Raw genomic sequence first — 26,966 nt, 5'->3', positions numbered from 1 at the left:
CATACTTCTCACACCATGACATACTTCTCACACCATGACATACTTCTCACACCATGACATACTTCTCACACCATGACAATCTTTCTTACAACATGACATACTTCTCACACCATGACATACTTCTCACACCATGACATACTTCTCACACCATGACATACTTCTCACACAATGACATACTTCTCACACCATGACATACTTCTCACACCATGACATACTTCTCACACCATGACATACTTCACACGCCATGACATACTTCTTACACCGTGACATATTTCTCACACACACCATGACATACTTCTCACACAATGACATATTTCTCACACCATGACATACTTCTCACACCATGACATACTTCTCACACCATGACATACTTCTCACACCATGACATACTTCTCACACCATGACATACTTCTCACACCATGACATACTTCTCACACCATGACAATCTTTCTTACAACATGACATACTTCTCACACTATGACATACTTCTCACACCATGACATACTTCTCACACAATGACATACTTCTCACACAATGACATACTTCACACGCCATGACATACTTCTCACACCATGACATACTTCTCACACCATGACATACTTCTCACACCATGACATACTTCTCACACTATGACATACTTCTCACACAATGACATACTTCACACGCCATGACATACTTCTCACACAATGACATACTTCTCACAACATGACATACTTCTCACACCATGACATACTTCTCACACCATGACATGCTTCTCATACCATGACATACTTCTCACACCACGACATATTTCTCACACCATGACATACTTCTTACACCGTGACATACTTCTCACACCACGACATACTTCTCACACCATGACATATTTCTCACAACATGACATACTTCTCATACTATCACGTATTTCTCACACTATGACATTTTCTTGCAGTACTGTATATTTATACATTTGTTCACAGGCAAGAAATATGAACACCTGTGAAGTAAAGTGAAAAGTCGACCACTCATGATCAGTGCACATCTGGATAAATATGGCAAAAGGCTATTTTCCCCCTTCCCTAAGATGGCAGATATGAGTACTACAAAAAGACTTTGCAAAGATGACATGTTATGAAACTATAAAAACCGCACTAAATGGTAAATAATTTGTGTCGTTACACCATAATTTTTGATAACATTATTATCTCCCCTTGTGTTATTGATTGTATTACGTCTTAAAGTTGTTATATACATTTGTATATGGTATGTATCAATGTGATCATAAATGTACAGTTTGTTCATTTTAACTTTATTTTAACATGAAAGAAGACAATTTTATCTTAGAAACTTGGGGACATTTAATTTATATGGCATATGTGTATTAAAAATATTTTAAAATAAAAAACATTTTTTTTTTTTTTTTTTGGTTTCACCTTCAATCACAGAATTTCTCAATTCAAACTAGGTTCCTGAAAAAGATGCATTGTACATGTATTATCATTTAATCCCACTGTTTATTTAAAAAAAAAAAAATACTCATATTATAAATACATTAAAATATACACACCTCAAATATTGGCAGGTTGTCTGAATTCCACTGGGCTATCCGTGTCTCACTTAAGTCCACCACAGTAACGGTCAGTTGCGGGCATTTACTGGCAATGACTGTACAAGTTGGCCCTCCTACATACCCCGCACCCACACAGCAGACCTTTTTCAGCGTCATATTAAACAGTCTGTAATGGAAAGTATCCATAGTGCTTATATGTCTATAGTTAATGTATAAATCCTGATGTTAAGTATCCAGCCTTTTCTTTATAGTATGAAACTGAATCACTGATGAGGTACAGAATATCACTAGAATTATTTAACACTAATGTAACTGCTTAAATGATGTTCCTGAAGTCTGTAGATGGTAGGTAGCAGACTTGTAGCCACTAGCAATGTACATTTATAATCACAGCAATTTCTACCTATGATACTTGGAGCTATCAACTTTGTCACATTAACTTTGAATTTTAAACCAGGTGTCCAGTAACAACAAAGCCAAGTGTTTATAGTCCCTTTTTAGTTTATACGTGGCTATACAGAGCCTGGGAGCAGTGAAATATCAGTGTATGTCATACTCATGTCACGAGGTCACAACTAACTCACACGAGAACAAGCTGCATCAGCATTCACCCACTACAGCTCGGGTCTAACATGTCCAGTAATTACAACTCTATATGGCACAAATAATTAGCAATCTTCCTTGAATGCATGTTTATATAAAATGGTCCCTCACACAGTTTCCAAACATTTAATTTTTCCAGATACTAAATAAATTAAACGTGTAGATTTAAACACAATCTACAGCTGTAAGTTATATTATAACAAATGAATTTACAATTTAGTTTTAAATTTAAAATATAAATTTCTGTAAGCATATACTCTACAGCTCTAAAATGAATACACTAAAATGAATTCAAATGTAAGTTTTATATATATTTAGCCTGAATAACCATGGCCAGCTACATCAACATTAACAAAATCCAGCCCTGGGCCTAAAACATCACACCAGAGTACAACTATAGCAATACATCAGAGCTATTTCGTGCTGTTTTCTGTGGTGATTCTATATCACACAACTCTAATCAACATTCACCCCTACAGCATTACAATCTTAAACATGTGGTTTTCATAAGAATGCACTTGATTAAATTTGTGAAAAAGTAATATAAACATTATGTAGTAAATATATTCGGTTTTTTTCCCTGTACATATATACCATGGATCTTTATATACATATATTTTTGTCTGCATTGTATTACAGTTGAAAACACCTCCCCTTAGCCCATTTCTCAAAAATGAAAATAAAAAAACCCTGAAATAGCTCTATTTTGCCATTGTCCAATACATTCTGGCAGTAGCTGTTTCTCCCACTGACAGCAGTCTATCGGCAGCTCATGGTTCAAAACACGAATGTGATATAATATGTCACACGTGTGCATTAGACATTAGTAAAGGTGATATAATATGTCACACGTGTGCATTAGACATTAGTAAAGGTGATATAATATGTCACACGTGTGCATTAGACATTAGTAAAGGTGATATAATATGTCACACGTGTGCATTAGACATTAGTAAAGGTGATATAATATGTCACACGTGTGCATTAGACATTAGTAAAGGTGATATAATATGTCACACGTGTGCATTAGACATTAGTAAAGGATATCAAATTAGACCTTAAAATAAATTGTTTATTCCCGGTTTCCATACCAATCCTGTGCTATTTCATGACACTTAAAACAGCTATAAGTTTTTAAGGCATCTTAGACAAGCTTAAATCAATAATTTGGGACAAAGATATGGTTTTCTTGTGGGACTAATCATGATCATCAGAACCAAAATTTCTCTTATGGATGGCACACGGTTTTAAACATGATCTATATATACCAAGCAAACTTGGCCCAAGACTCCAACTTATATAAAGTGTGGTAGCCATTATGCCTATCACTTCTTCTTTAAATGTGAATCTTATACAAATTCCCATACTGTACTTTGTGATCATCGAAATCATTAAAATGTGCATATAATGTTAATACTATTACTGTTTGAAATGAAAATCTGGCTTTTTTTTCAAACAAGTGCAAACTTTTATCAGATCCTGCGGAACTTTTTAACATGTTTCAATTATGATGTTGACTTCAAAAACCCTTTTTTGAATATGTGTTTCTTTAAAACTTTCATACTTTTACGCAACTGAGAGCCTAAACTACATCATCTGTTGTTATGAAGTATTGTTGTCAGGAGGGGGATTCATAAAGTATAATAACTTATTTGTTGGGATCAAAAAATGTTCTCATTAATAGATATAGACTAGATTGATAGAGTTAAGGTCTTCATTTCTTTCTTAGAGAGACTATATATAGCTAGATATTGGTAGTCGAGGTCTTCATTTCTCCATTAGAGAGACTAGATATTGATAGAGTCGAGGTCTTCATTTCTCCATTAGACAGCCTAGATATTGGTAGTCGAGGTCTTCACTTTTCCACTAGACAGACTATATATAGACACAAGGATTCAATTTGATGTGGCAAGCAGATGCAGTAGCAGAGAAAAAGGACGAAATCTATTAACTCAAAAAAAAAAATGGAATTCTGACAAGGAGTTCAAACTCAATCTGTAAGCTAACATAATAAAGCCACATATATATGCCAAGTAAAAAATAGATGTACGTAGCAAGCATAGCCAAAAAAAACCACCCTGTAATTACAGGAATTTCCAATGTGCAAATGTTCATAACTCCAGCAAAATATGGAATATTGACATGGGGTTAAACTCGAACTGAAATTCATTTTTGAATTTTGTATGTTTGATTTATATATTATTTAATTCATATTGATCATAAGGCTGTTTGTATTATGACAAACAAGAGGCCCATGGGCCTTAACAGTCACCTGAGACTTAAACATATACCTTGGTAACTATCTTCTATGTATTTACAATGAATCTAAACAGTTCCCAAACAAATAGTAGTATAGTTTTGCCCTCATAATTTTGAATCATTTCCATTAAAATGTGATTTCCCTGCATAATCTATACTAAAGTTTAGCACCTCTTGAGGGAGAAACATGAAACCTATGGGCCATTAAATTTACAATTTTGATAAATCACCTTCAGACCTTTCCATCCATGAAGAGTATTTGACCCAAAACATGGGATTTAAACCAATGAAATAAGATATGTTATAGATCTAACAGTCACATTCATATGCTATACCAATATTTTCTCTTTGTTTTCTCTTCACTTCTGTTCTTTAACTGGTCATTTGATTACTGTGATCTTGTTGGTCATGGTCAACTATTTGCATAACTATTGCAGCCAGCAAATCATGCTGTAGTGTTTCACAGTAATAAAAAAAACCCATTTGAATTGCAATTTATGAATAATTTTGGCTGGAAAACATTCTTCAAAGAGCAATATCTGCCGCATTTTTTATTATTTGACCTAGAAATGTTGCACACACCTTCAAAAGAGCATGTTCTTTAAAATGTGACCCAAATTAAACAAATCATTTTGAAAGAATTTGGAATTAATTTTTTTTTTAATCATTTGACCCGTGACCTTGAATGAAGGTCAAGGTCAAAGATAAGCATAACATTTGTAGCCAGTCACACATGCTATCTGTGTATCAAACATTCAGCCTTCATGTGTATAGATAAAAGAGCAGAAACCTTTTATGTGCAGTTTTTGATGATTTTTGAATTTCAACTGGATTTTTTTTTCAAAGTGCCGTATCTGTGTCACTTTTGATGATTTGACCATGAAACATTGCACAAACCTTCATAAGAGCAGGTTCCTAAAATGTGACACAAATAATAAATCATTTTGAAAGAATTTTGAATTCTCGGTTCTTCCATCATTTGACCCCCTGTGACCTTGAATGGAGGTCAAGATCAAAGATAAGCATAACATTTTTTAGCCAGTCATGCGCATGATGTGACAAACATCAGGCCTTCATGTGTATAGATAAAAGAGCAACTTTTATCTGCAATTTTGGATGATTTTTTAATGTTTCAAAGTGCCATATCTGTCACTTTTCATCTGATAGTTATAAAACTTACACATTCTGTTTCAGTGGATCATGTTCTTTCATATGAGATGAAAAAAATATACTCAATTTGAGATTTTTATTTTTGACCTACTTTTGACCCTATTTAGGCTATTACAAGGCCTTGCTTGACCTTGGCATTTTCTGATCATATATCACTGAGAAAAATTTAGCCCTGCATGATCAAATGCTAACCAATTTCTAATGAAAATGAAACAAATTATGCTAAAATATGTGAGTTTCCTATATAAACTACAGTAGAATTTAACCCCCTCCCCAGGGGGAATGTGACACCTAGCAAGGGGCCATGAAGTTTACAATTTTGTTAAACCACCTTTAAATTTAGAACCTTCCATCCATGAAGATATGTAGCGGAACTGGACCGGGTCGATCATCGGCGAACAGGTAGCTCAATCGGTAGAGCATCCGGCTAGTGTTCGGAGGTCCCGGGTTCGAACCCCGGTCTGGCCGTACATTTTTCCACTCCTATTACAGATATACCACCTGCTGGCACCATAGGGACCACCATATAATTTACAATTTTGGTAGACCTTTAGCCAAGGAAATTTCATCAAAAATAGTTCTGGAGTTTTTGAGAAGTAAAAAATGTGAAATATTAACTAAGGATGCACAACAACCAACGACATTGGAGGAAGATGGATCTGAAAAGGTCACTGAGCTTTACTCAGGTGACCTAAAAAAAGTACATGTTATTATTAGCACTAGATTGAAAATGGTGTAAACTATGTACAGTAATTTGATTGAGTCACTTTTTATAATTAAATTTTATGTATTGTACAGTTCCAGGTAGAAACAGGAGGTCTTTGGGAATTTGGAAATCTCCAGGTGTACATATTGTACCCCGTTTATTACCTGGACTGTACAGCCTGATCAGGTAATACACACAGGCATGTCTATCACATTCTCAGGTGTGAGAAATTAATCTTCAAACGTGTCGAAATAACTTCCATTACTGTGAATGTACATGTGTTAATTGGCTAAAAGGGTAGGCCTGATCATAGTGGAATGTTACTTGTACAGTTCATACAGCCATATACCTGAGCAAACAAATATTCTATATATCCTTTTTATCTTACATCACAGTGTGGATTTAAACAAATCAAAGTACCAAGGCCATTCATATAGGTGCTGTACATGAGGGATCGAAATAAAGGAGAAAAGACTTTTACAGTCACTAATGTAAATATATATATAATTATGCATTCCTGGACATTTTACTGATGATGATCGAGCCTATGTCATTTTAAAGATTTTTTTTTTACTTTAAAAAAGGCTGTGTTTACGTTCTGCTGAAAGATGCAGAATTACTTTTTTAAAGCTCACTTGAACTGGCATATTATGATTAAGTTAAATTCTTAGATGGATCAATCTTGGTGTTTGAAATGTCCGTCATGTTTCTTGATAGCTGGACCACATCTTGATTCTCACATATTATACGCAAGTTGGTGGTTTTCCCCAACCTGATGAATGAAGGCAGGGCAAGTGATGGAAAAAAGTTGAAAATACAAAGAAATTGTAGCAGAATTACGTTAAGCCCGAGTTTCCTTTCCATATCTGGTGCTGAGGAAACTTGGGGTAAATTATGTTGTGCGGAAAGACTTTTGAACTGAAAACTGTCAGTACAGTATATGGTACTGTACAGGAACAATCATGTTCCTCTACATCGGACCCATTTTTTTTTTAGCTAATCTGATTACATATTGGGGAGTCGGAATACAAACTCTAACGCGTAATACTATTCTTCATAGATTGGTGATTCGGGATATGTCCAAAGTCTCTTTTATTAGAACAATTTATCGTGTTTGAGACTCTCTGAAACATGCTAGCGTTACTGTATCCGTCAAAACTGGTGACACCGGAGTCTCAATTACACAAAGGAAAATCATCAGTTAATCAAATAAACGTTGCTACAACTACGTGTGATTTTACAGTGATATTGCCATATACGAAAGAAACACATGGACTCTAAATAACAATGAACGTACTCACAATTAACATTTGATCTTTTTTCTCTCTGGACCACTCACTTCCTTCTGACAGTTCTGTGTCCCCCTTGAGGAAGATTCCAAGTCGATGTGAACTAGATTTATTTTCTGCCCTTTAGAAAACAAACGAACCTTGACTTGGCTGTGGGTTAAAATGGGGGAAAAGTTAGATTAGAACGAAAGCAAAAAAATGAATAATTTCCCTACAATTTTGGTAATCCCAAGTGGATTTTACCGGAAATTGTTATCCGGAAGTTTACTAAATTGTAAAAATGGCACCGAAGTCGAAGGGACAGCGTGAGGACCTGAAGCAAGAAGATGTCTTACAAGCGGTTGTAATTGCAGATAGCTTCGATTTGAGATTTTCACCAATATCAAAGAAGAAACCAAGGGTAATTGACGTGAATATTATTTTCAAACGAGTTATGCTTTCGGCTGACGCAACTTCAAGCTGTTTCGCCGACACATGTGGGAGGAGTTATCTCCCATTTACTATGTTTATTGTGTAGGAGATGATATACAGAGAAAAAATATGATATGGTTTGTAAATATATCTAGTCATGCCTTGAAAGGGAACATATTTGCAACTATTGAGTATTCTACTTCTCTTTCATATATAAAGAAAAATTCATGCATAAAGACTCTCGTTTTGGAATCTGAAAATAATGCAGATAACCAAAAAATAGTCGGGTACAGCGGAGACCTATGACTATGTCTCTGGGTACAGTGGTGGGTGGTAACAGTAGCCATACATCCTTACGCTTCACTTGCCTGACCAGGTAGGTTTCGACCACACTAAAATACGCCATAGGGAAATATACACCATAGGAGTTTTCGCACACCATAGCAAAATGTAACCGATATACACACAAAATAACTTGGTTTTTTTTGCATTGGTAGATCTATATCCATTTTACACTTTCTGATAAAGTTTCATTTCAAAAAATTTCTCTACCATGGGTATTCCGGTTTCCTACCAAAGTAAGACTTTGTGCATCCAGGTCAACAAGAGTGATTAATATAAGTCGATAACTCGATATATAACTTGTTTTACAATTGTTGTAAAATAAATAAAATTTACATTTTTACTTAGCAATCTTTTAATTGTTATATGTACATTTATTTATGCATAACCAGGGACATATATAGACCCATCTTTCTCAAATGAAAACATACATTATTTTCACTCATTTCCCTGTATGTTCATATGAAAGAATAATGGTCTTTATATCAAAATCATTTCTGTGATTGATTCAAAACCAATCTGACACACATGTACAGTAGTGACGATGATCAACATAATGCCACAAGGACGTCATAGTCAATCAGAATCCTCACTGTGTTTATCGTCATCGGTACGACATTGCAAAGCATTTCCGTGCCACTAATCAAAACGACGTAACAATCATGTCGTGTGATCTAGACTGCATCTATACATTGACTGTATATAGATACGGCCCAGATTAACATCAGGATATATATATAAAGTGATATGGCAGACTGTGACGCCAAATGTTAATACACAGAAAGAACATACTGTAACAGGTTTTATTTAGTATAATTTATGAGATGTCATATTATATTACACAATTACCTGTCAAAATTATTTGTTGGTATTTTTCAATTTTCATCTATATTTTGGTGTTGTTTATATTTGTGAAGCATGTATGAAACATTGCCTTGGAAAACAACAGATATTACATAATTATCTAAGATGTTGGTTCGTGCATGTGTTACTGTAGAATACACCTACTCCATGCTGTTTGGAAGGCTAAAACAATTATGTTGTAATTAGTACTATTAATGTGTCGTACATCGATCATTATTCAAGTCATATCCTCATAGAATTTCAAGGACACTCATTGTAGCAATTGTGTCAGTCACACTTGGATGCTATATAGCACAACAGATGCATAAAAGAAGTTATCACGACCCAGTAAATTATAACATTGACACATTTTCTCAAAAAATAAAAGCAAATCATTTATGTCATTTTGAAAATTAAAATTAAGGCATTGATGTTTGCACATGGTAGAATTTGTTTATATTTCAGCTACAGGGCATTGTTGTACTGTTAGTGATTCCATTATTCCTTTAGCAAAACAAACACAAAAAAAAACAAAAAACAAGAAAACAAGAAAACACAAACATTGTCAATAGCTTAGCATGAATAGTTCCCATATCTAGCATACATATATTGTAGACACTGCTGCCTGTAGCCAATGTCCCCATGCTGGAGTATACACTGGAGTTCCTGAGTGCTGCTGGAGTACAAGATATATTCATATTCTGCTGTCATCTTGGTGAACAGATCCGGTCTCATATTCGGTAATTATCTCGCCCATTGTGTTTTGTTCCATTTTATGTAAACAATACCTGTATACAATAGTATATATTATTAGCTCACCTGCCCGAAGGGCAAGTGAGCTTATGCCGTGGTGCGTCGTCCGTCCGTCCGTCCGGCCGTCCGGCGTCAAATTTTTCATTCAAACAACTTCTTCTCAATACCCAAAAGGCCCAGGGACTTGTTAAGGGCTACAAAGTTTGTTCAAATAAATGACCTTGACCTTCATTCAAGGTCACATGGGTCAAATAGGTTATAATCTTCAAACGACTTCTCAATAACCAAGAGGCCCAGGGACTTGATATTGGGGATGTAGCATACTGGGGTGAAGGACTACAAAGTTTGTTCAAATAAATGACCTTGGCCTTCATTCAAGGTCACATGGGTCAAATAGGCTATAATCTTCAAACGACTTCTTCTCAATAACCAAGAGGCCCAGGGACTTGATATTGGGCCTATAGTATGCTGGGGTGAAGGGCTACAAAGTTTGTTCAAATAAATGACCTTGATCTTCATTCAAGGTCAGATGGGTCAAATAGGCTATAATCTTCAAATGACTTCTTCTCAATAACCAAGAGTCCCAGGGACTTGATATTGGGCCTGTAGCATGCTGGGGTGAAGGGCTACAAAGTTTGTTCAAATAAATGACCTTGACCTTCATTCAAGGTCACATGGGTCAAATAGGCTATAATCTTCAAACGACTTCTTCTCAATAACCAAGAGGCCCAGTGACTTGATTTTGGGCCTGTAGCATGCTGGGGTGAAGGGCTACAAAGTTTGTTCAAATAAATGACCTTGGCCTTCATTCAAGGTCACATGGGTCAAATAGGCTATAATCTTCAAACGACTTCTTCTCAATAAACAAGAGTCCCAGGGACTTGATATTGGGCCTGTAGCATGCTGGGGTGAAGAGCTACAAAGTTTGTTCAAATAAATGACCTTGACCTTCATTCAAGGTCACATGGGTGAAATCGGCTTAAATCTGTAAGCAATAATTTTGCGATAGTCAAGAGCCTGCAAGACCTGATATTAGGCCAATAGAATGCTGGAATGAAGGACTAGAAAATTTTTAATATGAATAAAACTAGCTTACAATGATATTTGAATAAAGAGGTAATCAACATAGTATGTTTAGAAATGACCTCAATCAACTTCAAAGTTGCTGTAGAGCCAGGTGAGCGATACAGGCCCATTGGGCCTCTTGTATATTATATATTCATTTTCTCTTCCACAGTCCCAAATATGTACTGCATAAGATGTTTCTTAACAATAGCTTTAAAGAGACAGCTTAGTTTACAAAAGAATTTGTAGTTGATAATTGTACATGCTTGAACAACACGACGTCAATGTCAACTAAATGGCCTATTAGGAAAACCTGAACTAAATATAGCAATAATTACAAATAGCAGAAAGTACCACAATTGGTAATGTCATCTTTTATTTTATTATCTATGTGTAAGAGATGAGAAATTGTTTGTATTATTTCCAGGAACTCTAAGTGGAGTGATAGCAGCTCTCCTTGTTCCGTGTCCACAGTACTTTCTGAGGGTTGTTTGTCCATGGGAGAGGCCCTCCGAGAGATTGATGCCAAGTCGATTATCCGCAGTGACTTTATTCTCATGTTTGGGGATGTGGTTGCTAATGTCAAACTACAGGACATCGTTGAACAGCACAAGTGAGATCCTGTGTTTGCTTTTGAAATTAATGTGATTAACTTTGTAGATTTATAGATCTATGCTTGGAAGGTACCATTCACTTTTCACAACATTTTGTGCTTCTGTTACTGTTACAGGGAAAGAATTGAAAACGTGTACACACTGTTTACTTTCACTACCTATCAGCTCCGATTCACCTGTGCTGTCTGTGTACATGTGTTGAAAGTGTGTGTAGCCACAACGACTGCAGGAGAGCTATTTTTAGCATAATAACAACTCATGCAGAACCTGACTGTATCAAGCTTCCGGGGGACTGAGGGGTGGGGCCAAAAGGGGTCAATTTTAATTGGCTAAATTGATATAAACAACTTCTTCTCTGAAACCAAGCAATAGATATCGCTCATATTTGTGTAGTAGCATCCCTATGAGGTTGGGCCAAAAGTCAATTTTTTTTTATGGATTAATGCACTTTTTGGCATAAAAGCCCCACATTTTTAGAATTACAATAAAACATGTACCCATATAAAATGCTTATGATAGTGACATAGCAAGACCTGCGACAAATATACTTAAGCATCATTCTTGATTCATATCTCATGAAACCTGGTGAGCGATACAGGCCCTCTAGACCTCTTTTATATAGTAAGGATATTGAAGTCAAAACTGAATGAACACTGGGTTTTGTTACCGGTAATTGATTTCTTGTAGATTTCATTCATTGAAGTTGTAAAATGGACAGAAACTATTACAAACATTTTTCTTTATTTAACCATTCAAGAATCCAACTTGGATAAAACAATAACTGCAGAAAAGCGTCAGTCATTTTTTTCTCAACTATGACAGCATGTGGTCTAGCTGACCTTGACTTTCAATGCGCTATATTTACATTTTCACTTCGCTCCGCCTCAATGAACATAGTAAACTCATTTCACTTCATTTCCTGTTGAAGATTTTGGGTCGCGTGCTTCTGTTCTGAGAGACGAATCACTTTGTTGCCGGCGTGTGAATACATTCACTGAGTTTACAATGGCGATCGAGTTCTGTACCGCCTCAGACTTGAATGCACTTTCTGTCGACACACATAATACAGAGTACAGGTGAACTTTATCTGATAGGTAGTTTAAACTGCACACACGTTACAATCTCTCTATAGCTAGTTAAGCCCCATTTCTCTCAGGATTTTTAATCTTAGTGCTGTAGTTACATCTGATTGAGATACAGGAACAATTAAAACTACACTGATTATATGCTTTATCAGATACAATTAATGGATATGTTATACAGTAATTACGGAAGAGGAAGCTTTACATAAAATACTGTACTGTTATATAATATGTTAATATGACTGTCAAATAGGAAGAGGAGAGAAAAAGACAAAAATACTGTAATGACGATGGTGATGAAGAAGACACCACCCACTCACTGTACACGATGTCATGAAGATGACCTTGTCCTCGCTATTGAACAGCCATCCAGTCGTGTCCTTCATTACCAGAAACTGGCCTATCAGACGAAAGTTGACATACCAGTGGTAAGTATACGTAGCTAATAGAGAACTGACCAATCAAACAAAAGTAGACATACCAGTGGTAAGTAGTTATAGAGAACTGACCAATCAAACAAAAGTAGACATACCAGTGGTAAGTACTTATAGAGAACTGACCAATCAAACAAAAGTAGACATACCAGTGGTAAGTAGTTATAGAGAACTGACCAATCAAACAAAAGTAGACATACCAGTGGTAAGTACTTATAGAGAACTGACCAATCAAACAAAAGTAGACATACCAGTGGTAAGAGTTAAGTAGAAAAACTGACTTCAGTTGATACACCACAAGTACTGAGGTCAGATAAACGTTGATATACCACAAGTACTGAGATCAGACAATCGTTGATATACCACAAGTACTGAGATCAGACAATCGTTGATATACCACAAGTACTGAGATCAGACAATCGTTGATATACCACAAGTACTGAGATCAGACAATCGTTGATATACCACAAGTACTGAGATCAGATAAACGTTGATATACCACAAGTACTGAGATCAGACAATCGTTGATATACCACAAGTACTGAGATCAGATAAACGTTGATATACCACAAGTACTGAGATCAGACAATCGTTGATATACCACAAGTACTGAGATCAGACAATCGTTGATATACCACAAGTACTGAGATCAGATAAACGTTGATATACCACAAGTACTGAGATCAGATAAAAGTTGATATACCACAAGTACTGAGATCAGACAATTGTTGATATACCACAAGTACTGAGATCAGATAAACGTTGATATACCACAAGTACTGAGATCAGACAATCGTTGATATACCACAAGTACTGAGATCAGATAAACGTTGATATACCACAAGTACTGAGATCAGATAAAAGTTGATATACCACAAGTACTGAGATCAGACAATTGTTGATATACCACAAGTACTGAGATCAGATAAACGTTGATATACCACAAGTACTGAGATCAGATAAACGTTGATATACCACAAGTACTGAGATCAGACAATCGTTGATATACCACAAGTACTGAGATCAGACAATTGTTGATATACCACAAGTACTGAGATCAGATAAACGTTGATATACCACAAGTACTGAGATCAGACAATCGTTGATATACCACAAGTACTGAGATCAGATAAACGTTGATATACCATTGATACACTGAGAAACGTTGAGGTTATTTTGTTGTATGTTAAACAGTCATATTGTCAATAACTGGACTGGAAAGTTTAAGTAACATCGGACTTCACTAAGAATTTGTGATCACTGGTGATGTTGTCTTCTTGTTTTTAAATTTAACATCCGACTTCACTAAAAGTTTGTGATGTTGTCTTGTTCTGTAAATGTAACATCCAACTTCACTAAAAGTTTGTGATGCTGTCTTCTTGTTCTGTATATGTAACATCTGACTTCATTAAGAGTTTGTGATGTCTTCTTGTAAATGTAACATCAAAATGGATGACATCAAATACACAAAAACTTACACTTACCATATTCAGTGTAATTAAATTAAAGATATCACTAGAGTAAGTGTCTTTGTGAAATGTTACTCCAAGCAATAAACTGCAGTTGAGAGACGAGAATGTAAGAGTTGTCTCCCCTTACAGGAGGTGATCACAGAACACAGTGATGTCAGTCTACGTTACGACCTCCTGGACTGCCACATCAGTATCTGCTCCCCACAGGTGCCCCAGCTCTTCACGGATAACTTTGACTACCAGACACGCGACGACTTTGTCAAGGGTATCCTCATTAACGAGGAGGTACATGTATTCTATATCAAAATAATATCACATGACTGACCATGATAACCTGAAAAAAATTGCACAGATTTATCACTATTAAATAAATATTCCAAATTTGTTTCTACATTTATTAACTTTCAACAATACCATTTTAGTTATTAGGTCATCTAACCCGAAGGGTCAGGATGACCTATAGTCATCATGCTTCGTCCGTCGTCGTGCGCCGTCCTGAGATGGTCCTGACCAAGTGTTGTTATTTTTCGGGTAGGTCCGAAATCCAAGATGGCCGCCGTGGCCGCCATCTTGAAAAACACATTTTTAACTTCTTCTCCAGTTCCACCAGTGCTATTAAACTGAAACTTGCCTGAAATGATACTGAGATGGCCCTGACCAAGTGTTTTTATTTTTCGGGTCGGTCCGAAATCCAAGATGGCCGCCATAGCCGCCATTTTGAAAACACATTTTAAACTTCTTCTCATGTTCCACCAGTGCTATTGAGCTGAAACTTGCCTGAAATGATCCTGAGATGGTCCTGACCAAGAGTTGTTATTTTTCGGGTCGGTCCAAAATCCAAGATGGCCGCCATAGCCGCCATCTTGAAAAACACATTTTAAACTTCTTCTCAAGTTCCACCAGTGCTATTGAGCTGAAACTTGCCTGAAATGATCCTGATATGATCCCGACCAAGTGTTGTTATTTTTCGGGTCGGTCCGAAATCCAAGATGGCCACCATAGCCGCCATCTTGAAAAACACATTTTAAACTTCTTCTCAAATTCCCCCAATGGAATTCAGCTGTAACTGTAACCAGAAATGATCCTGAGATGGTCCTTACCAAGTGTTGTTATTTATTGGGTCGGTCAGAAATCCAAGATGGCCACCATGGCAAACGGCGCCACTATATACTTGCTACAGAGAATACATACTACAATTATATAAGGTTTTTAATTTAGAGTCAGATGACCGTTAAGGCCCCTGGGCCTCTTGTATTATATTCCCATACATGTACATATGTATTTTGTATCGAAGGAGAGATTGAGTTAATACATTACAGATCAATAAATCAATAAATTAGAAGTTTATATCACAAATAAATTGTCTTCTGTATCTATATAGCTTGGCACTTTCTGTATATAAATATAAATTATTGAGAAATTCTCATTTGAAACTGATAATATCACAGATTATTGAAATAAAACTAATCCAGTCTGTTTATCTCTTGAGCTCACAGTTGTAGTTTTGATCTCATCATTGAAATGTTTCATTCTGTCACAGATCATGGGAAATAGTATTTATGTGAATGTAATTTGTGAAGAGTATGCAGCAAGGATCTCCAATCTTATCATGTACGACGCGGTCAGGTATGGTATTCTGGGATCTCATAACTTCTGTTAGCATATCCTTGTACATTCAAATTTTAATTTTGTTCGATTTTACTCCATATTGAAATTGATCATTTGAAATGTGTACCATGGTACATTTGTCTTCTTGGTAACAAAATTCCACCAAAGTGAGCATGTAAATCCCAAGAAAAACATCTATGATAGGAAACTTTATGATAATGTGACAGCAAATTAAAATCTTTATAACAAAAAGAATTTTTAAGAGATCATACTATTTGTAAGTTATGTACATGCAGAGGAAGGGATACATGTATTGTTTTTGTATTTTTCCTTTATATATATACATTTGCATATGCAGGACATTCACCCTGGTATGACATATCATTATTCTGTTTTCCACTGTGTATACAGTACATTCACCCTGGTATGACATATCATTTTCTGTTTTCCAGTGTATACAGTATATTCACCCTGGTATGACATATCATTATTCTGTTTTCCAGTGTGTGTATACAGTACATTCACCCTGGTATGACATATCATTATTATGTTTTCCAGTGTATATACAGTATATTCACCCTGGTATGACATATCATTATTCTGTTTTCCAGTGTGTATACAGTACATTCACCCTGGTATGACATATCATTATTCTGTTTTCCAGTGTATATACAGTATATTTACCCTGGTATGACATATCATTATTCTGTTTTCCAGTGTGTATACAGTACATTCACCCTGGTATGACATATCATTATTCTGTTTTCCAGTGTGTATACAGTACATTCACCCTGGTATGACATATCATTATTCTGTTTTCCAGTGTATATACAGTACATTCACCCTGGTATGACATATCATTATTCTGTTTTCCAGTGTATATACAGTACATTCACCCTGGTATGACATATCATTATTCTGTTTTCCAGTGTGTATACAGTACATTCACCCTGGTATGACATATCATTATTCTGTTTTCCAGTGTGTACAGTACATTCACCCTGGTATGACATATCATTATTCTGTTTTCCAGTGTGTATACAGTACATTCACCCTGGTATGACATATCATTATTCTGTTTTCCAGTGTATATACAGTACATTCACCCTGGTATGACATATCATTATTCTGTTTTCCAGTGTATACAGTACATTCACCCTGGTATGACATACCATTATTCTGTTTTCCAGTGTGTTTACAGTACATTCACCCTGGTATGACATATCATTATTCTGTTTTCCAGTGTGTATACAGTACATTCACCCTGGTATGACATATCATTATTCTGTTTTCCAGTGTGTATACAGTACATTCACCCTGGTATGACATATCATTATTCTGTTTTCCAGTGTATATACAGTACATTCACCCTGGTATGATCATTATTCTGTTTTCCAGTGTGTATACAGTACATTCACCCTGGTATGACATATCATTATTCTATTTTCCAGTGTATATACAGTACATTCACCCTGGTATGACATATCATTTTTCTGTTTTCCAGTGTGTATACAGTACATTCATCCTGGTATGACATATCATTTTTCTGTTTTCCAGTGTGTATACAGTACATTCATCCTGGTATGACATATCATTTTTCTGTTTTCCGGTGTGTATACAGTACATTCATCCTGGTATAATGACATATCATTATTCTGTTTTCCAGTGTGTATACAGTACATTCATCCTGGTATGACATATCATTATTCTGTTTTCCAGTGTGTATACAGTACATTCACCCTGGTATGACATATCATTATTCTGTTTTCCAGTTTGTATACAGTACATTCACCCTGGTATGACATATCATTATTCTGTTTTCCAGTCAGGACATCATGAGTAGATGGACGTATCCACTAGTCCCTGATAATGGTAACAGTACTGAGTCCACCGTGTCGTACGGCCGACATAACATCTACCTTAGTAAAGACATCACTCTGGCAAGGTTAGTCTCGGGACACAATATCACTTTTGATTGTTGATAATAAAACTTACATTTGATCCTGTGAGAATATAGGCGCTGTATAATGGTAAACAAAACGATATGTATCAACCACATTGTATATTTATTTGAAGAAGCCATTTTCAACCTTTTCCATGGATGTTTTCTCAAAATGGATATTCTGTACTTTTATATCTCAAAACAGGTGTTTTGTACGTTAATATCTGAAATTGAATATTAAAAAATACTGCAATATTCGAAAAAAAAACATTGATTTGAATTTAGGATAATGTTGATTTCTGATGTATATATTGGGTGTGATAATAAGGACAGTGTTGAGTATCTGTTTGTGTATTTGGTTATAAGGACAGTGTTGAGTATCTGTTTGTGTATTTGGTTATAAGGACAGTGTTGAGTACCTGTTTGTGTATTTGGTTATAAGGACAGTGTTGAGTACCTGTTTGTGTAGACAGTGTTGAGTACCTGTTTGTGTGTTTGGTTATAAGGACAGTGTTGAGTACCTGTTTGTGTATTTGGTTATAAGGACAGTGTTGAGTACCTGTTTGTGTATTTGTTATAAGGACAGTGTTGAGTACTTGTTTGTGTATTTGGTTATAAGGACAGTGTTGAGTATCTGTTTGTGTATTTGGTTATAAGGACAGTGTTGAGTACCTGTTTGTGTATTTGGTTATAAGGACAGTGTTGAGTACCTGTTTGTGTATTTGGTTATAAGGACAGTGTTGAGTATCTGTTTGTGTATTTGGTTATAAGGACAGTGTTGAGTACCTGTTTGTGTATTTGGTTATAAGGACAGTGTTGAGTACCTGTTTGTGTATTTGGTTATAAGGACAGTGTTGAGTACCTGTTTGTGTAGACAGTGTTGAGTACCTGTTTGTGTATTTGGTTATAAGGACAGTGTTGAGTACCTGTTTGTGTATTTGGTTATAAGGACAGTGTTGAGTACCTGTTTGTGTATTTGGTTATAAGGACAGTGTTGAGTACCTGTTTGTGTATTTGGTTATAAGGACAGTGTTGAGTACCTGTTTGTGTATTTGGTTATAAGGACAGTGTTTAGTACCTGTTTGTGTAGACAGTGTTGAGTACCTGTTTGTGTAGACAGTGTTGAGTACCTGTTTGTGTATTTGGTTATAAAGACAGTGTTGAGTACCTGTTTGTGTAGACAGTGTTGAGTACCTGTTTGTGTATTTGGTTATAAGGACAGTGTTGAGTACTTGTTTGTGTATTTGGTTATAAGGACAGTGTTGAGTATCTGTTTGTGTATTTGGTTATAAGGACAGTGTTGAGTACCTGTTTGTGTATTTGTTATAAGGACAGTGTTGAGTACCTGTTTGTGTATTTGGTTATAAGGACAGTGTTGAGTACCTGTTTGTGTATTTGGTTATAAGGACAGTGTTGAGTACCTGTTTGTGTATTTGGTTATAAGGACAGTGTTGAGTACCTGTTTGTGTATTTGGTTATAAGGACAGTGTTGAGTACCTGTTTGTGTAGACAGTGTTGAGTACCTGTTTATGTATTTGGTTAAAAGGACAGTGTTGAGTACTTGTTTGTGTATTTGGTTATAAGGACAGTGTTGAGTACCTGTTTGTGTAGACAGTGTTGAGTACCTGTTTGTGTGTTTGGTTATAAGGACAGTGTTGAGTACCTGTTTGTGTATTTGGTTATAAGGACAGTGTTGAGTACTTGTTTGTGTATTTGGTTATAAGGACAGTGTTGAGTACCTGTTTGTGTGTTTGGTTGTAAGGACAGTGTTGAGTACCTGTTTGTGTATTTGGTTATAAAGACAGTGTTGAATACCTGTTTGTGTATTTGGTTATAAGGACAGTGTTGAGTACCTGTTTGTGTATTTGGTTATAAGGACAGTGTTGAGTACCTTTTTGTGTATTTGGTTATAAGGACAGTGTTGAGTACCTGTTTGTGTAGACAGTGTTGAGTACCTGTTTGTGTGTTTGGTTATAAGGACAGTGTTGAGTACCTGTTTGTGTATTTGGTTATAAGGACAGTGTTGAGTACTTGTTTGTGTATTTGGTTATAAGGACAGTGTTGAATACCTGTTTGTGTGTTTGGTTGTAAGGACAGTGTTGAGTACCTGTTTGTGTGTTTGGTTATAAGGACAGTGTTGAGTACCTGTTTGTGTGTTTGGTTGTAAGGACAGTGTTGAGTACCTGTTTGTGTATTTGGTTATAAAGACAGTGTTGAATACCTGTTTGTGTATTTGGTTATAAGGACAGTGTTGAATACCTGTTTGTGTGTTTGGTTATAAGGACAGTGTTGAATACCTGTTTGTGTGTTTGGTTATAAGGACAGTGTTGAATACCTGTTTGTGTATTTGGTTATAAGGACAGTGTTGAGTACCTTTTTGTGTATTTGGTTATAAGGACAGTGTTGAGTACCTGTTTGTGTAGACAGTTTTGAGTACCTGTTTGTGTATTTGTTATAAGGACAGCGTTGAGTACCTGTTTGTGTATTTGGTTATAAGGACAGTGTTGAGTACCTGTTTGTGTAGACAGTGTTGAGTACCTGTTTGTGTATTTGGTTATAAGGACAGCGTTGAGTACCTGTTTGTGTAGACAGTGTTGAGTACCTGTTTGTGTATTTTGTTATAAGGACAGCGTTCCTGTTTTTGTGTTGAGTTTGATGTTTTTTCCATTGTAGGGGCTGTAAGTTGGAGGAGAATGTAATGGTCGGTCGGGGGACGTCTGTAGGAAGTAACACAGTCATATCACACTCTATCATAGGCAAGAACTGTAAGATAGGTAAGTCCTCAAGTTTGTTCTCAGGTGATTTTATACTCTGTTTGACTGAGTATATGTTTGACTAACTACCTAATTTCCTGGGTATTGCCTGTACAAGCCGAAGTAATGTTTTTGTAATAGTCTACAGATAGCCTGCTCCGGTACATTGCCTGCTATTTTTCTGCTACTTAATAGAGAATAAGTTCTCACAATTGGGGCAATCCTGCGCTGTATTTGTATTGCGTTCGCAGTTGATCTGTACTGCTTTGACATGTGAACAGTGATTATAAACATTTTTCTAATTATACTTGTGAGATATTTTTACTTGATAAGTCATCACACAGGTAAATGTACAATTCATGTTTAAAGTCAGCACCTGGTTGTACACCAGAGAAACACAAAAACTTAATTTGGATTTGACAAGTATCACAGCCCGAAGTTTTTATATTTTTTTTAAACATTTTGTCAGATAGGCAAATACCCTGCTTCAACAAATACCCTGCTTCAACAGATAGCTTGGGGAGGTATCTTTTAATGTTTTAAATTGTAAAGTGTAGCCTACAGGCAATACACAGGAAACTATGGTATCGGTTTGACTTAGTATCTGTTTGACTGAGTATCTGTTAGACTGAGTATCTATTCGACTGAGCATATATGTGACTGAGTATCTGTTTGACTGAGTATCTGTTTGACTGAGTATCTGTTAGACTGAGTATCTGTATTTCTTTGACTGAGTATCTGTTAGACTGAGTATCTATTCGACTGAGCATATATGTGTCTGAGTATCTGTTAGACTGAGTATCTATTCGACTGAGCATATATGTGACTGAGTATATGTTTGACTGAGTATCTGTTTGACTGAGTATCTGTTAGACTGAGTATCTGTATTTCTTTGACTGAGTATCTGTTTGACTGAGTATCTATTCGACTGAGCATATATGTGTCTGAGTATCTGTTAGACTGAGTATCTGTTAGACTGAGTATGTTTGACTGCGTATCTGTATTTCTTTGACTGAGTATCTGTTTGTCTGAGTATCTGTTTGACTGAGTATCTGTTAGACTGAGTATCTGTATTTCTTTGACTGAGTATCTGTTTGACTGAGTATCTATTCGACTGAGCATATATGTGTCTGAGTATCTGTTAGACTGAGTATCTGTTAGACTGAGTATGTTTGACTGCGTATCTGTATTTCTTTGACTGAGTATCTGTTTGTCTGAGTATCTGTTTGACTGAGTATCTGTTTGACTGAGTATCTGTTTGACTGAGTATATGTTTGTCTGAGTATCTGTTCGACTGAGTATCTGTTTGACTGAGTATCTGTTTGACTGAGTATCTGTTTGACTGTATGTCTGAGTATCTGTATTTCTTTAACTGAGTATCTGTGTGACTGAGTATCTGTTTGGCTAAGTATCTGTTTGACGGAGTATCTGTTAGATTGAGTATCTGTTTGTCAGAATATCTGTTTGACTGAGTATCTGTTTGACTGAGTATCTGTTTGACTGAGTATCTGTTAGACTGAGTATCTGTGTGGCTGAGTATCTGTTAGACTGAGTGTCTGTTTGTCTGAGTATCTGTTTGACTGAGTATCTGTTTGACTGAGTATCTGTTAGACTGAGTATCTGCTTGTCTGAGTATCTGTGTGACTGAGTATCTGTTTGACTGAGTATCTGTTTGTCTGAGTATCTGTTAGAGTGAGTATCTGTTTGATTGCGTATCTGTGTGACTGAGTATCTGTTTGACTGAGTATCTGTTTGATTGAGTATCTGTTAGACTGAGTATCTGTGTGACTGAGTATCTGTTAGACTGAGTATATGTTTGTCTGAGTATCTGTTTGACTGAGTATCTGTTTGTCTGAGTATCTGTTTTACTGAGTATCTGTGTGACTGAGTATCTGTGTGACTGAGTATCTGTATGTCTGAGTATCTGTATTTCTTTGACAGAGTATCTGTTTGACTGAGTATCTGTTTGACTGAGTAACTGAGTATCTGTTTGACTGAGTATCTATTCGACTGTGTATATGTGTGACTGTGTATATGTTTGTCTGAGTATCTGTTTGTCTGAGTATCTGTTTGACTGAGTATCTGTTTGACTAAGTGTATGTTTGACTGAGTATCAGTTTGACTGAGTATCTGTTTGACTGAGTATCTGTTTGACTGAGTATCTGTTAGACTGAGTATCTGTTAGACTGAGTATCTGTTTGTCTGAGTATCTGTTTGACTGAGTATCTGTTAGACTGAGTATCTGTGTGACTGAGTATCTGTTTGTCTGAGTATCTGTTAGACTGAGTATCTGTTTGACTGAGTATCTGTTTGTCTGGGTATCTGTTAGACTGAGTATCTGTTTGACTGAGTATCTGTGTGACTGAGTATCTGTTTGACTGAGTATCTGTTAGACTGAGTATCTGTTTGTCTGAGTATCTGTTAGACTGAGTATCTGTTTGACTGAGTATCTGTTTGTCTGAGTATCTGTTTGACTGAGTATCTGTTTGACTGAGTATCTGACTGAGTATCTGTTAGACTGAGTATCTGTTTGTCTGAGTATCTGTTTGACTGAGTATCTGTTTGTCTGAGTGTATGTTTGACTGAGTATCAGTTTGACTGAGTATCGGTTTGACTAAGTATCTGTTAGACTGAGTATCTGACTGAGTATCTGTTTGTCTGAGTATCTGTTTGTCTGAGTATCTGTTTGACTGAGTATCTGTTTGTCTGAGTATCTGTCTCACTGAGTATCTGTCTCGCAGAGTATCTGTTAGACTGAGTACATGTATCTGTTTGACTGAATATCTATTTGACTGAGTATCTGTTTGACTGAGTATCTATTTGATTGAGTATCTGTTTGACTGAGTATCTGTTTGACTGATTTTGTGTCTGATTACAGGTGAGAATGTGACGATACGAGGAGCTTACCTGTGGGACAATGTTGTGATAGAGGATGGCTGTGATATAGAGAGTTCTTTACTGTGTGACGATGTGCTGGTATACAATGATGTCAAACTTCAGGCAGGAAACGTCCTGTCATGGGGGGTAGGCATGTCATCAAAATAAATACATGTATGAGAACATTGGGAACTCAAAAATTATGCATATGTTTATCTTTGGAATATTGTGAGCCTACAAATATGCATACATGAATATTTATCAATGTGAATATTGTGAACACAAATTATGTATTTGTTGAACATTGTCTACACAAGTACAAGTAAGTAATGTTTTGCCATTATGTATTTAGGTCCGAGTAGGACCTGGTGTGACCATCCCCAGGGCAACAGTGCTTCAATCCTCACCTGCCGAGGATGTCGACGATTTTGGTGATGATTTAGATCCAACATGTGATAAAACAGATACTGTGGGTAGGTAACCTCTGTTGATATTTATCGTTATAAATCAGCAGAAAAACCATACCAGGAATAATTCTATAACTATGAATAATATCAATGTATTTAGTGTTAAATCTCATCAACACTAAGGGGTATTAATATTTGCTGATAGTTACATTTGCACAAATTCATCATAACCATATTGTTTTAACCACTTTTAAAAGAGTTTTTACTCTTGACTTAATTAATTTTTCATGATTGTGCATCCTCCTTATACATTAACTTACGATATCTTGTATTGGTGGTTAGGTTTTAGGCCCCATAGTAAAACAACGGAATACAGTGATATCATGTATGGGGTGTTAGGTTTTAGGCCCCATAGTAAGACTACAGACTACAGTGTGATATCATGTATGGGGTGTTAGGTTGTAGACCCCATAGTAAGACTACAGACTACAGTGTGATATCATGTATGGGGTGTTAGGTTGTAGACCCCATAGTAAGACTACAGACTACAGTGTGATATCATGTATGGGGTGTTAGGTTGTAGACCCCATAGTAAGACTACAGTGTGATATCATGTATGGGGTGTTAGGTTTTAGGCCCCATAGTAAGACTACAGACTACAGTGTGATATCATGTATGGGGTGTTAGGTTTTAGGCCCCATAGTAAGACTACAGACTACAGTGTGATATCATGTATGGGGTGTTAGGTTGTAGACCCCATAGTAAGACTACAGACTACAGTGTGATATCATGTATGGGGTGTTAGGTTGTAGACCCCATAGTAAGACTACAGACTACAGTGTGATATCATGTATGGGGTGTTAGGTTGTAGACCCCATAGTAACACTACAGACTACAGTGTGATATCATGTATGGGGTGTTAGGTTGTAGACCCCATAGTTATACTACAGACTACAGTGTGATATCATGTATGGGGTGTTAGGTTGTAGACCCCATAGTAACACTACAGACTACAGTGTGATATCATGTATGGGGTGTTAGGTTGTAGACCCCATAGTAACACTACAGACTACAGTGTGATATCATGTATGGGGTGTTAGGTTGTAGACCCCATAGTAACACTACAGACTACAGTGTGATATCATGTATGGGGTGTTAGGTTGTAGGCCCCATTGTAAGACTACAGACTACAGTGTGATATCATGTATGGGGTGTTAGGTTGTAGACCCCATAGTAAGACTGCAGACTACAGTGTGATATCATGTATGGGGTGTTAGGTTGTAGACCCCATAGTAACACTACAGACTACAGTGTGATATCATGTATGGCGTGTTGGGTTGTAGACCCCATAGTAACACTACAGACTACAGTGTGATATCATGTATGGGGTGTTAGGTTGTAGGCCCCATTGTAAGACTACAGACTACAGTGTGATATCATGTATGGGGTGTTAGGTTGTAGACCCCATAGTAAGACTGCAGACTACAGTGTGATATCATGTATGGGGTGTTAGGTTGTAGACCCCATAGTAACACTACAGACTACAGTGTGATATCATGTATGGCGTGTTGGGTTGTAGACCCCATAGTAACACTACAGACTACAGTGTGATATCATGTATGGGGTGTTAGGTTGTAGGCCCCATTGTAAGACTACAGACTACAGTGTGATATCATGTATGGGGTGTTAGGTTGTAGACCACATAGTAAGACTACAGACTACAGTGTGATATCATGTATGGCGTGTTGGGTTGTAGACCCCATAGTAAGACTACAGACTACAGTGTGATATCATGTATGGGGTGTTAGGTTGTAGACCCCATAGTAACACTACAGACTACAGTGTCATATCATGTATGGGGTGTTAGGTTTTAGACCCCATAGTAAGACTACAGACTACTGTGCGATATCATGTATGGGGTGTTAGGTTGTAGACCCCATAGTAAGACTACAGACTACAGTGTGATATCATGTATGGGGTGTTAGGTTGTAGACCCCATAGTAAGACTACAGACTACAGTGATATCATGTATGGGATGTTAGGTTGTACGTAGGCCCCATAGTAAGACTACAGACTACAGTGTGATATCATGTATGGGGTGTTAGGTTGTAGACCCCATAGTAAGACTACAGACTACAGTGTGATATCATGTATGGGGTGTTAGGTTGTAGACCCCATAGTAAGACTACAGACTACAGTGTGATATCATGTATGGGGTGTTAGGTTGTAGACCCCCTAGTAACACTACAGACTACAGTGTGATATCATGTATCGGGTGTTAGGTTGTAGACCCCATAGTAAGACTACAGTGATATCATGTATGGGGTGTTAGGTTGTAGACTCCATAGTAAAACTACAGACTACAGTGTGATATCATGTATGGGGTGTTAGGTTGTAGGCCCCATAGTAACACTACAGACTACAGTGATATCATGTATGGGGTGTTAGGTTGTAGACCCCATAGTAAGACTACAGACTACAGTGTGATATCATGTATGGGGTGTTAGGTTGTAGACCCCATAGTAAGACTACAGACTACAGTGTGATATCATGTATGGGGTGTTAGGTTGTAGACCCCATAGTAAGACTACAGACTACTGTGCGATATCATGTATGGGGTGTTAGGTTGTAGACCCCATAGTAAGACTACAGACTACAGTGTGATATCATGTATGGGGTGTTAGGTTGTAGGCCCCATAGTAAGACTACAGACTACAGTGTGATATCATGTATGGGGTGTTAGGTTGTAGACCCCATAGTAACACTACAGACTACAGTGATATCATG

At 36.6% G+C, this 26,966-nt stretch overlaps 2 protein-coding genes across 5 annotated transcripts in view; one reads left to right on the top strand and one right to left on the bottom strand.

Moving 5' to 3' along the window:
- The window catches only part of LOC117328840 (UDP-glucose 6-dehydrogenase-like), a 29,440-nt gene extending 21,632 nt beyond the window's left edge, over nt 1-7,808 (bottom strand). For 3 of the 4 annotated variants that reach the window (XR_004533063.1, XR_004533064.1, XM_033886413.1), the window contains exons 1-2: nt 7,589-7,808; nt 1,547-1,715 (exon numbers count right to left, since the gene is read on the bottom strand). Coding sequence is in view for 2 of the 4 variants with exons in the window: in XM_033886413.1 (XP_033742304.1) it covers nt 1,547-1,705 (159 nt within the window). In the remaining 2 variants the exon portion in view is untranslated. The remainder of the gene's footprint in view (nt 1-1,546; nt 1,716-7,588) is intronic. The other variant, XM_033886414.1, reaches the window with a different exon arrangement.
- Nucleotides 7,809-7,856: 48 nt separating this feature from the next.
- The window catches only part of LOC117328839 (translation initiation factor eIF-2B subunit epsilon-like), a 30,485-nt gene continuing 11,375 nt past the window's right edge, over nt 7,857-26,966 (top strand). Inside the window, exons 1-10 of the mRNA XM_033886412.1 lie at nt 7,857-7,976; nt 9,788-9,912; nt 11,418-11,603; nt 12,940-13,114; nt 14,722-14,877; nt 16,133-16,218; nt 18,026-18,145; nt 20,816-20,916; nt 23,774-23,919; nt 24,125-24,245. Coding sequence (XP_033742303.1) covers nt 7,857-7,976; nt 9,788-9,912; nt 11,418-11,603; nt 12,940-13,114; nt 14,722-14,877; nt 16,133-16,218; nt 18,026-18,145; nt 20,816-20,916; nt 23,774-23,919; nt 24,125-24,245 — 1,336 coding nt within the window. The remainder of the gene's footprint in view (nt 7,977-9,787; nt 9,913-11,417; nt 11,604-12,939; nt 13,115-14,721; nt 14,878-16,132; nt 16,219-18,025; nt 18,146-20,815; nt 20,917-23,773; nt 23,920-24,124; nt 24,246-26,966) is intronic.

Source organism: Pecten maximus, chromosome 6 (assembly GCF_902652985.1).
Source record: "Pecten maximus chromosome 6, xPecMax1.1, whole genome shotgun sequence".
NCBI classification, from domain to species: Eukaryota; Metazoa; Mollusca; class Bivalvia; order Pectinida; family Pectinidae; genus Pecten; species Pecten maximus.
Note: the sequence above shows the minus strand (reverse complement) of the source record. Positions and strands in the feature narration are given on the sequence as shown.